We start from the raw sequence: 14064 nt of genomic DNA, 5'->3' as shown, positions 1-14064 counted from the left end.
TATATATATATATATATATATATAAGAAGAAAAAATAATTTATTTGTACTTTATAATTGTCATTACAAATTAGACATTTATTTTTAATATAACTTTAAGTTCTAATTATGTGTGAGAAGGCGAATTATCACAACAGTTCATACTTAATTTTTTGCTTCAAGGTTATTTGTCCAAGAGCCTGAATCGCCCTATAATTACATAATAAATCATGAGTAGGGTTCAATACTTTTATTAATGGAGCAATGCATGTGGTGCCAAAATTCGATCTAATTTAGTTTTATTTCTTCTTCGTTTTTTGTTACATTCAATAATATATCAATTTCTGTTTAATATTGAAATGGAAATTTTAAACCAACTCAAGTCGAGGACGTTCATAGGTATAATAGCAATGATGTATGTAATATGAAATATGGTATTCCGCGAAGAGAAATTGCTTTTTTTTCTCATGAGCAGCGGTTAACCACAGAAATTTGGCCACAGTTATCGTCGTCCTTCAAAGATCTTGATCGTTACTTTTAGAGCTCGTTGTTAAACGACGATTTACTACTAATAACGATTTCATAAGACAACATTATGACTAGTCGATTCTTGCAACACGCTTGTTATGGCACAAGTGCCATTATCATATTATTTGTATTGAACTACATTAATGATGAAATGATTGGATACGTTTTTTTAAGTATTCGGTACTTACGTAAGATTATAATGTGTGGTCATAGAATTACGGTCCATTATTAGTATTAATCCGGAATCTTTCGCAAAAATCACATGTTTACGTCAGTAAAGTAAAAAAAATTGGTCTGAGATGGTAAGATTAATCTTTTCAACGCTCCAAAATCAATCAAACGATAATAAAAATAACAAAAATTATTTTATTATTGCAAATTATTACCAAAAAAATTGTTTTTGTGAATCTCTCAAGAGATTGATTGACATTGTCTGATTGATTTTGAATTGCTGAAAAGAAGTTTTAGTATCTTAGACCAATCTTTTTACTTTACCGACATAAACATATGGTTTTTGTAAAATATTAATATAATAATAATCCGGACATTCCGCGTGTGTGCGTGCGTGCGTGTGTGTGACAATAATTCTTCTTATTTGTAATGTAGTTCATGAGTTGATTCGCACATTTAATTTTCAATCAACAACTAATCATTATTGAAAACCAATCATTATTGAAAAAAAAGTAGTAACACAGAGTCTAATGTGAATCAAAATAGTAATCTCTCTCCTAAATTTTTCATAATACCATCCATTAAGAACATTTTAGAAAAATTTTAAACTATATTTAAAAGAATTATATTTAATATTATAAACTTAACTTTCTTAATAGACTTATAAAAACAAGCAAAAACAAGCTTGAAAAAATGGGATATATTAAAGTGATGTATAAAATCAACTGTCTTGATTGCAAGGCTACATATGTAGGCCAAACAAAAAGGTAATTACAAACCATAATCAAAGAACATATTAGACATAGATTTCAAAAAAATTGCAGAGTTGTTATCAATTATGTCATTGGGGAAAAAATCACGAATTTGATTGAGATGGAGTTTCAATTTTGACATAGAACCCTCATATTGTAAAAAGATAATTTCTGAAATGATTTACATAAAAAGTAGAAGTTTGATATTAGTAAGCAGAAGGACACAGAAAAATTAATCGTTAATCATTTTAAAAATTATTATATATATATCCCCATTTTAGAGAAAATTCTCCCACTTAATACTGTACTATTTCCCTCTCCTACGACTCCCTACTTCCTACAAAACATATATTGTTCCACAAAGACTGCCTCTCTCTCAATCTTTGTCAGGACAGCTATATCATCGTTTAATCTATCTCTATTGAGAATAAAATAAATTATATTCCTGGATTAATACATCGGTTTGCACAGGTAACAACTTTTTTAATTTATATTCAATACGGATTTGGTGGATAAAATTAAAATAAATTATTTGTTATTAAAAAACGATTATTGATATACTATATTCATTTTATAGAATTTGAGATTTCTGTATTAAACTGATTGTAAAAATCTGAAATAACACATTCAAAATATAACAATTTTTTAAAAACAATAACTTAAGATTTTTTAACAAATTTTAAAGAAGAAAAGCACATTATAACTTAATAAATAAACTTTATAAAACTTATGGACTACATTACAAATAAGAAGAATTACTGTAGCGCAAACGCATTTTTCATCACACATAGATAAAAAACTGTTATATATCTGTAAAATCAATTTTGTAATCAATGCCATCAATATACTGAAAATGGACTAATTAAGTCCGAAAAGTTTATGATCACACATATGTAAGAAAATTTAAATATAATTTCTGCTAAAAAGATCTTGCGTATAGTATGCTTTTCGTGTATTTAATTCTTTGAATTATTAGTTTTGCTGCAATTACTATAGTAATCTTGTTTACCTTGGTACAAACTTGACTTAGATATCTTTGACCCGATAATACATACGATAGATATGAATATAAAACTCAAAATTTTTGAAAATATCACACATAACAATAATGTTGTGTCGCAAATTTTGTCAGTTCTGCTCCAATATACTTGTCATCTGATATATTCCTTTATACATAAAAAATTATTCGATAAATTACAAAATATTAAACAGACATTACCACAAGAAAGTTACATGACATTAATTAAATCTTTAGTGAATGGCTATTTTTAAAAACTTACAGAATTTTTCCTTAATTAAAATATTTATAATACTTTTGATTGTTATGAAACACTGAACAAAAATTTACGATATTTGAATAAATATTTATTTAAATAATACCAATAAGACTATTTACTTACAAAAAATAAATATTTATTTGATTTAAAAAAATGATATTTAAATTTAAGTATAATTTTTTTTAATTAAACAAATATTTATTTACTGTAACTAAATAGTCCCATTACGGTACTATCTAAACAAATATTTAATTAAATTTTGTGAATTTTTTTTAATGTAATACTTTATTTCATTATAATTCTTGTCTCAAAATACCTATAACACTGATTCAACGCTATAGTGGCTTTCTTTATATGTAAAGATTGAAAAAGAAATAATTAACATTACAATAATATAGAAAATTAATTCTTATATATTTTTGCTAAATATTCATTTATTAACATCATTGCGCCGCAGAAACTTTTACAATAACATTATAAAATAATTACATACTATTTAATTTACCTGATAATTTTCTTTTAAATAATGTCATATCTAAAATCGTAAATTAAATTTAAACTTTTTTAAATGTCTTTATCAGCAAATTTTAAGAGTTTAAACATTATTTCTAAGAAACAATATAATTAATCATTCTAAAAAGAAATTAAAATATATAACAATAATGTAATTAATTATAAAAAATATATAAATGAAATGTAATTAATGTTAAAGAAAAAGACTGTTCGGCCTATTTATAAAATTTCAGACATTTAAAATAAATTACATCTTACATAAATTGCTCGTTGAATACTAATTAAAATTGCATACACGTATCTTACGTTGCAATTGCTCATTGTAATTTAGGAAAAGGCGCAAACAAGTTCCTATCCTTTTACCGCCCCTCGCGTAATTTATATTGTCATTAGGATTACCAAGGACAGTCGAGGAGAGACATAACAATGCATAGCACTTTCATAATCATTTGTTTTTTAAATGTGAACAACTGCAACTTGCAGTACAATGTTGCAACTGTTCATAGAGTAATCTAGTCTTTTCTTCTTACAAGTTTGTTTGAACTCATTATTTTTAATTTATGTATGATTCATAAATTTAAATTAATAAGATAATTAAATTTTTATGTAAGATACTTTGTTTGATAAATGTTTTTCCACTAGTTTTTCTTTTTTATTGTACATTTATTATAAGTCTTTATAAAAAAAAGAACATATAAATATTTTTATTATTATTATTATAAAATTATGCTTTTATATTTTAGTACTTGTAAATTGTTATTAGGATGTCATTAAAATAAATTCTTCTGTAGCTTGAATTTAAAACAAAAATATTTGCACTTTGATCATATTATTATTTTTTTTAAAACGCAGTTTTATATGAAAGCTGAAACAGTAATATTACAAATTAAATTGATATACGTAATTTGATAATGTTCATAAATATCTTAAAATACTGCAAAGAATACTGTAATAAATTTTTTGCAGTATTTTAAACTTATTGTTATTAAATTGCATATCCATTTAGTTTGTAATATTATTATTTCAGTTTCCATTCATAGAATTACATTTTCAAATGTACAGTAATCAGTACGCGCGCAGGATGTATATAGAAGAGAAATATATTTAAAATTTCCACAGAAATATAAAATTTATTTTTGAGGAATAAGACGTTGATATTTTAAAACTAATTTATAATGTGCATTTTTGCAGATTTACAAAGTCAGACTACGAGATGTCGTACATTGTGGAGTGGTATAGAGATGTGATCGACAACAAATATGGTGATTTTATAACAAAATTACATTTGTGAAAAATAATATTACATGTTAACGTTATACTGAATTACATTACATTATGTTACATAGTTACATTATACATTAAAATGCTTATAGATCCAAGAACACAAGAATGGTTTCTGGTATCTAGTCCTGGTCCAGTTTTAACGATCATAGCGACATATATATATTTTTGCATTTCCGCCGGACCGAGATATATGAAGGACAAGAAGCCATACGATTTGAGAAATACTCTGATAATTTATAATTTTATCCAAGTTCTTGTAAGCGTTTATCTTGTTTATGAAGGTTTGATGGCTGGGTGGTTGTACGAATATAATTTTATTTGTCAACCTGTCGATTATTCATATAAACCGAGTTCAGTGAGGGTGAGTCTGTGAAACACGTTATTAATATAATAACTCTATAATAATAATAATTTATAGAGTACGGAAATAATAATAATAGTAATTTATATACAGTATAAAATAGTTTAGAGGTATTGCAGTAATATTGCAATTTTACAAATTATAGTGTAAAAAACATCTCCCTTTCATTTTATATTTATATATTAAAATTATTAGACACCTAATATGTAATATTGCTGCATATATGTCATGACGTTGCATTAATACACTACGAGATGTTACATTGCAAGTTTTCTCAAAACGGATGTTTTTATTGCTGCTCCAATATTACGATAACGTTACAACATAAAGATCTAATGCTACGCAATACATATATTTGCTACTTGGCGATGTTCTATGCTGTATAGGAAAATTGATAATAAGACTTTTGGAGACATTCGTATTTTTGTGACGCGACGGGTTCCTATCATTACACCCGTTATTGCGACAACTGTAAACTGGTGCTCGAATTCAGTATAGATTTCAAGTCCGCTTTAAGTGAAAGAACATTCCGTTCTGCCAGAAGAAAATGTTGCTTGACTTGATAATTACAATGTATCATTAGTTCATATCATTAATAATATCTGTTTGATCTTTATTTAATTATGCTCTTGTAGATGGCCAATGGCGTTTATCTGTACTTTATGTGCAAATTGATTGAGCTACTGGACACAGTGTTCTTTGTTCTGCGCAAAAAAGATCAACAGATCACGTTCCTGCATCTTTACCATCATTCACTGATGCCAATCTGTGCCTGGATCGGTGTGAAATTCGTTGCCGGTGGTCACCCGACTCTCCTTGGTGTCATCAACTCCTTCGTCCACGTCTTTATGTACACCTACTACATGTTAGCTGCCTTCGGGCCATATATGCAGAAGTATCTTTGGTGGAAAAAATACCTGACTATCTTGCAGATTGTACAGTTTATCATAATATTTTTCCACAATTTTCAAATGCAATTTACTAGCTGTAATTTCCCCAAATCACTGTCATTTCTGCTCATGATTAATGCTGGCTTGTTCACTTACATGTTTGGATCATTTTATGTGAATAATTATTTGATCTCAAAAGTAGGACGGGTATCGAAGACTAATGACGCTATTAATGGCTCTGTTAGTGTTAATGGTAACGCAATTTTCAACAAGAAATATGATAAATCCAATTAAAAGACTTGCGGAGTTCTTCTAGCTATAGGATTGTAACTGTGAGAGCAGAAGAATGATTTTTCAAAGTTCTTTTAAGAATAGTTTATTAAAGAACAGATTAAATTCTTGAGACATAGATATAGATAATTAAATGTCATACTCACATAAATAACGAGACGTTCTTCCAACCTTAGCATTATTCTGCCAATATTTCTGCAATGCAATAAAGATTAACGCGAAATAATGATATTTTACAAGTATGAATGAAGATGGATTTGGCTTACTTGTATTAAGAACGATCTACAAGGGATTCTTAGAAATTACATGTGATTTATTACAGCGAGAATATTTGATTATTACTCTAGCATTTTATAGACATCTTTCTGAGATGCGTAACAATATTAATACGATGTATAATACGATTTGACATGAAATATTAGACTAAAATAAGAGCCAAATTCTGTTTCAAAGTTTTATCAAGAAATTCATGTTCGCATGATATAATTAAGATAGGCGTCTTATTGAAATTTATGTTTTAAATTTTATTTAAAAACACAGATTTTGTTTTACTTACAATATGTCTTTATTGTGCAAGAGTTACATTTGCGAATTTATTTTCAAATCTCTTTTTATGTTGTATAAAGAAATAAAACATTTGATGTCATATATAATCTTTGAGAACATTTGTATGTATTTGTATGTATTTGTATGTATTTTTATGTATTTGTAGTATATATTTTTACAATGTAATGTATTTTTACGGAATAATACAAAGATTTATATAACGTTTTTGTTAAAAACGCTTGTTTTAAAAAAATGACAAAGAAAGAAAAATATGACAGAACATCTCAGTATTAAACTTTATAATACAATACTTTATAACATATTCGAAAATTCTTCAAAGAATCATCAAGTTTATGAATTTAATTATTTTTGTCATATATAATACAATCTTGGTAAAAAAATAAAATATCTTCAATTTAACGCATTTTGTTGGAAAAGGCATTAATAAAATCTAAAGAATTAACAAAATATTAAAATTGTTAAAATAAATATTATTTTTTAATAAAACTCTTTTTATTTATTTTTTGTTAAATATAGAATTTATATTAATTTATGGGGATGTATTATGTATTTATGGCCAAACCTATACATTACATTTCAATTATTAAGATTTCAGAAATCGTTGTTTATATACTTATGTGTTATTGGAGATGTACTAATTTATTGTTACAATCAAGAAATAACGTTTCATAAGAAGTCCGATATAGTGTACAAAAAATTTTTGTAAAAGATTTTTTATCAAACATTGATAGGATAGAAATTTTTAATATTATTATTGATGATAGCACGGATAAAATAAATTTAAATTTTTTTATAAAAGCGTCGTTATAAAGCCAATAGAAATATACTGAAGAATTTTAGTAGATGTCATTTTCGTCAAATCTTTATTTAAAAACGAATTACAATAACATTTGTTTTGAAAAAACAAATATAAACTTTTATATTTATATACACATACTGACATATATCAATCTAGTAAACTACAACATGTAACTTAGATGTAGATGTAGATGTAAATATAATGTTACACAAACGTCAGGAATATTACGTGTAATATTATTTGTAACGATAAATATAACATACTAGTACAACTTTATAATCATTTCTATATCAGGAATACCTATATCAATATCTAATATATTATTGCAATGTGATATAATCGTTTTTTTACATATTTCTATATATATTTACAAATAGATATAATAGTAATAAAAATCGACGCTCTATGAGTAAAAAGTGCATGAAAAGAAATAAAACAATATAGCGTCATGTATATATGACATTCAATTTTTAACTGATCGTGAGTAATCTGCACGGCAGTGAGATCGGAATGGCATTATTAAAGCTCTTTGTATTATTCCATTTATATTGTTCATTAGATGCAAAACAAGAATAAAATGGCAAAAAAAACCACTAATAGCATTTTCTCGAAATGCTGGAACCCCCTATAATGGCTAAATTGCAATTGATACGTATAAAATATATCCTAAAGATACATTGAATTTATTTAATTTAGCCATTATAGGGGGTTCCAGCATTTATATTTTAAGATGTGTTAACAATGCAATTGTATATTAATTCACTTTACATGTATATCGATAAACATTTTGATCATGTATTTAGTCATCTTTAGTATCACAATTAAAAACTAATATTAAACGCTACTTACAATGTATATTACGTTGTTAACTAATTGTCTACAATATTATAAATAATTCCAACCTTAGTATCTATATAACCTAAGTATCTATACAAACTTTAATCTCACTTAACTTTAATCTCATTATTTTATGTGCAAAATTAAATTTGATTCTATCAGATTTATATATAGACGATTTTTCATAAAGATAGATATTATTATATAACAATCCTTTCAGATGATATTGGCTTTCCCTATATACACACACACACACATATACATATATATCGGCGGCACGCGCTAGTCGTTTAATCACGGCTGCGGCGGCGCCGATGGGCGCGTATTATACAATATAAAAGACGTCTCTAAAGTCTGACTGTTCCTGGATCTTGGAAACAGCTCTGGATTTAAAAAAAATGTTTCAGATAAAAGTAATAAGACATTAAGAGGAACAGATGATAAAAATATGTACTTGATTTTGAGTGATCTTTTCAAAGCTAGGTCAATGTGATCGATGTTTTCTTAAATTAAACCTCCCATTTTTTATTGCATATTCTTGTAGCTTACTTCAAAAGTTTTTCGAAAACATTTTACAATAAAGTATTTTTTTAATCATTTTACCATATCTATAAAACCGTTTTCGAGATTCAGAAAAAAACGTTTTCTTTGTCCACTTTAAAAGTAGTCCAATAGATAATAGTGATAGTAATAAAGAATGCCACTTGAATTGTCCTGTTGAGTGTCGACTAATGATACGTTCGGAGAGACGCTATATTAGCACTACTCTGTCATTCTATCTTCGTTATTTATTAGTAAAACAAAGATAGACTGACACAAATAGCGCTAATAGCATCTCCCCAAATGCATCTAGATGGCGATATACCGATACATCGAAATATCGATTTTCCTCAGCTGATATAGCGACATTTTTAATCAATATTCCAGCTTCAGATATATTTTCAAATATCGATATTGCATCATATCGGTATTCGATATAATAGTAAAATTTCGAATTTTTTCAATCGCAAATCCTCGATCTTTCAAAAACGCCGCCTTGCACCGATTATGTCGCAACTCAAACGACCAATCAGAGACGCATTAGTATTGCGTGATTAGTGCAAAGGCGCTGACAATAGCGTACTATTGCGAGTCTCTAATTAGTCGTTTAAGTTGGAACAATTGGCGCAAGCCGGTATTTTCGTAAGCTCGAAAAGTTTGTTTAGTAGACATTGCAGACATCTTCAACTTCTTCAAGTGATCGCGTATTTCAATTTACATCATCTCGTGTAATATATTTTTCTAAAAATGTTTCGAGGAGTGCTGACTTTGATTACGCTTTTAAATTTCATATTAAGATCCTTCTATTTATCTGAACGTGCGTGCTCTGGGATACTTGTGCTTACTCCAACTAGCGTGTTGAAATGGTAGAAACACGTTTGAGCGTGTTGGAGCGCGAGATGCGAACCTATAATTTTTTTTGTTAGAAAAGACGATATTCTATATCAATATTATCTATATTGATATTTCGCCTGCCGACATTTAGCTATACCGATATTTTTGGATATCCCATTCTTAGTGTCGACTGTCGCGTGTTGAGTATCGTGCACAATTCGTACACTCGGCGTTCGCCGCGACATGATTACCCGGCATCGGCTCATTCTAGTTTGATCGGCAGCGGCGGCGGATAGATATAATACACGCTCTAGATATAATATAGTAGAATTAGAATATTGTTATTATTATACATATAAGAACAATGGTTTAGAACAGTGCTCGGAATTAATTGTATATTCCGATTTCTGAAGCATCGCGTCGTCTACTTTTCCCTCATTCAACGCTCTACGGCCGCCGCGCCGGAGCAAAGCGAGCCGGATCGCGCGCGGACGTGTATCTTAGGAGAGTCGCATTATAAGAAATATGCTGTGATTGTACCTTTCAGCAAATTATCATTAAAATATTTTTCTTCCTACATAATTGTTATTTTCTTGATTAAATCAAACTGTCTACTATTAAAATATAAATATATATTAAAATATAAATATATTTTGCAATATAATTGACAATAATTACAATACAATAATTATAATGTGAACAATAACTTTCAATATTATTTTTAAAGTTTTATTATTGATGCGTCTTTTAAGTACATTCTCCACTAAAATGTTTATTTCACTAAAAAATAATACAAAAAAATGATCAGATAACGTGGTAAAGTAAATTTCTATATTATAAGATATTACATTCTATGGCACAAAAGTGTAATCAGCAGTTTTTTTAAAGAAACCGAATATATTATAAAAATATTGAAGTAAAAGTAATTTAAAAGTACATTGCATTCAGTAAAATGTATTTACTTATTAATATGGTGTTTAATTACCATATTATTAAGAAAATAACAATTATGTAAGAAGGAAAAAATATTTTGATGATAATTAGTTGGAAGGTACGATTGCAGCATATTATATTGCGACACTCGAGAAATACACATCAAGCGTTGAGTAATACTTATTATTAGTAGGGGAAAAGTAAACAGCGCTTCAGAAATCGGCCCGAAATGTGCAACTAATTCCAAGCACTGGTATAGAAACAATGGAATCTATCATCTTTTAATCATGGAAAAACACATATCGTAGAATGATTTGACAATTAATAATTAACAATTAAACTGTTAATGAAGTTATACATAAGAAAATCTTACACACGCGCGCATATGCATACAATTGTTCCATTTTATTTAAAAAACGAAAATAAGATCTCCTATTATATTTTTAAATTATTAAAATATAAAACATGAAATGAGATAAAATGCATTAAAATTTTTATTTGAATTCGAAAATAGATTAAAGAGCATCGAGATATTATATAATATTATATAATAGTACACAAAGGCAGTTGTTAGAAAAAAAATTGTTCGGAATATTAAATAAATCGTTTTTTTTTAATTATAAAATACTTTAAATAAAAAAGTTAAACTCTCTGAGAGCTCAGAATAATCTCCTGAAAATAAACTCCCTGAGAACTTAATCGGAACTTTGTGGTATATAAGATATTTATTTATATTCTACTAACATATTATATATAAATCATCATTATTTAGTATAATAATAATTATTTTTTAACAATCATTTCCTTTACAATCACAACTTCTTGATCATATGAATAAGTGTTTTGCAAGTCACGATGTGTACATCGGAAGCAATGATGTGCAGATTTCAAACTGTATTTAAATTAGACACTGCTTTTTATTATAACAAAATATAATTCCTTCCTTTTAAACAATTTTTACATATTTGTACTGTAACTTATTAATTGTCAATTTTTAACATGTATATAATGAGATTATTATATAAAGATTCTAAAATCGGTATAACAGTGAAATGAGCAGATTTAACATTGTTTCTTATATTATTCAAAGTCAGTTTTTGTTAGGAACAACATTGCGCGGAAGATTAATTGCCTTTGAATTATTAAATATTAAATAATAATTAATTCAAAAGAATTTGTTAAACTAATTAAAAAATCTAATAAAATACTTTAATTTTTATTTTTACTATAATTAAAATATTTACAGTTTTAAAGAGAACATTAAAAATGTTGACAAAAATTTGCTTTTAACAGTATTAATAACAAAATAATTTAATTTATTTTTTATTAAATAAAAATTTAATTTATTTTAATGTTTGATTTTGAATGAAATAAAAACACAAGTGCATCTTATATTTTTATTTAAAATGTCTGCCATATTATCTGACATATCAAATAAAAATTTCTTATATAACGATATTTAACTAATCATAATGAAATCAATTGAATATAAACTACGCATTATTATCGCATGCTCTGACGAATGCAAGAATTTGAGGTTACGACTTTAGAACTCACTAGGGCTCTTATTTCCGTTTCATATGAATTTCATTTTATTAACCCTCAACTACATGTCTCACTGTAATTATTACAAATCTCAATAGAAAATTTTTTAAATAAAATAGAATGTATAGAATCGAAATATCAAAACATAAAAAAGTTTTGATAACAATTGAAAAAGTTATGCCAAAAAATATTAAAAAACCATTTGTGAAAAGATTGCAATAATCAATTTTTTTTTCAAAAAATCATATCTTTATAATAAAAAAGGACACAAATAAAAATAAGTAGTGTTTTAAAAAGAGAAAAATGTGAACTTTAAGAAAAAAAGACGTTATATTGATTTATTCCAAAAAGTATAATTATTTGCATGAGTGAAATATAACATTTTTATACATGCTCGATATATCGAATACCTTCTTCTTTAAAAATGTAATAAAAATATTTTATATTAAGTTATTATATAATAACTTCGACATTATTTACTTATGATTTATATACTCATAACTCCGAGAAAATAGAACAATTCCTTCGTCAAGATGCCTCTCTCACAAAAATGCTTTTTTTTACAATGAACATATGTTTTAATTATAAGAAGACAATACATATGCTTGAATACAGTGCTAATAAACAGGCACTTATTAAAAACAAATTTTTACTTTCGGCAAAAATCTGACGAATTTATATTTGACGAGTCCAATTAGTTACCCAAGCCAAACTTTTATTGCGTCACCATTAGCATCAAGACAACGACGAAACTATTGCATCATGGCGATCGACAGAGAAAGGTTTCAAGTTTTTTTAGTCCTTCACTTCAACTCTGCAATATTAACCGTACAAAAATAGAGACTGATTAAAATTTTCACCCGGCTCCAACTCATGTAGTTGACCCACTCATGTAATTGAGGATTAGAGAAGAGAAGGTGATATTATAACCAGTATAGATATTGTAGTCCCTCTTAACATCTCCGCTATTATACAGTGAATCTTAATGATTACTTATGTTATGCAATTATTTGTTCAGTAGCTCACCGTTACACCATGACGCTAATATATCAATTCTATAGTCAGCACTTATTAAAACGCATTTTTACTTTCAAGTATTTCTAAACGTGTCTAAAGTACATTTTAGGATTTAATTACATCTACTTCCTTATTTTTTTAAACTTGAGTGTATTATCACATAAATATATATATCACCTGAATATATGTATATTTTAGTGCATTGTTTGCTATTTTCATTTCATTTAACTATATATTTTAAGTTATACAAATTTAAACAATAGGCATTTTGCTAATATGACCCTTGCTATGCATATTGATTATTTATGATTCCTTTTTTGAAATTTTCATATTAAAACAATTATTTGATAAATTGATTGCAGTTCTACTGTTAATCTATTGTTTATATTACTTATATGTGTTTTAATACTGAGCAACTTTTATGCGGCAAGAATTATGTGTATATATATATACATATAAATATTTGCATAATTCGAATAAATACACTTTATAATATTTTACTTTTTATGTGAATTTTGTAAGCAAATACTGTTTTTTAAACAAAACCAATTATTTATATATTATATTTTCGTGGAATATTATCACCTCTGTTTTTTTTTTTAGCCATTATGTCATATCGCTACATTTTTATAAATAGCGTCCTAAGTAATAAATGTTTTATAACTTTAAATCTAAAATTAATTGAACAACATTTTGACTTTTGTATAAATATCCGGACATAAGTACATAAATATGTCCAGCTACTCTCTCCCCTCTCTCTGAGACCGAATAGTACCTATGTCCGGACGACTACACAAAACTTTATTTATTTAAATTAATATTAATCTCAAATGCTTTTCATCTTAAAGGTCAATTTAAATTAGTTGTCTTTTGTCATATATCTATTTATATTAATATTTCCTATTAGCAACTAGTTTTAACTAGTTTTAACTAGTTTTAACTAGTCT

The 14064-nt window shown here is 26.7% G+C and overlaps 1 protein-coding gene across 4 annotated transcripts in view; it reads left to right on the top strand.

Moving 5' to 3' along the window:
- Positions 1–6571, top strand: part of LOC108749197 (elongation of very long chain fatty acids protein AAEL008004-like) — a 21933-nt gene extending 15362 nt beyond the window's left edge. For 3 of the 4 annotated variants that reach the window (XM_018487751.1, XM_018487760.1, XM_018487768.1), the window contains 3 exons: positions 4411–4481; positions 4593–4864; positions 5500–6571. In XM_018487751.1, coding sequence (XP_018343253.1) covers positions 4433–4481; positions 4593–4864; positions 5500–6048 — 870 coding nt within the window. In that variant the 5' untranslated portion in view covers positions 4411–4432 and the 3' untranslated portion in view covers positions 6049–6571. Of the gene's footprint in view, positions 1–1818; positions 1901–4410; positions 4482–4592; positions 4865–5499 lie in introns of those variants that run through there. The other variant, XM_018487766.1, reaches the window with a different exon arrangement.
- The last annotated feature ends 7493 nt before the right edge of the window (positions 6572–14064 follow it).

Source organism: Trachymyrmex septentrionalis, unplaced genomic scaffold (genome assembly GCF_001594115.1).
Source record: "Trachymyrmex septentrionalis isolate Tsep2-gDNA-1 unplaced genomic scaffold, Tsep1.0 scaffold11, whole genome shotgun sequence".
Classification (NCBI taxonomy): domain Eukaryota; kingdom Metazoa; phylum Arthropoda; class Insecta; order Hymenoptera; family Formicidae; genus Trachymyrmex; species Trachymyrmex septentrionalis.
The sequence above is the reverse complement of the archived record's forward strand: the minus strand, read 5'-3'. Positions and strand labels throughout refer to the sequence as shown.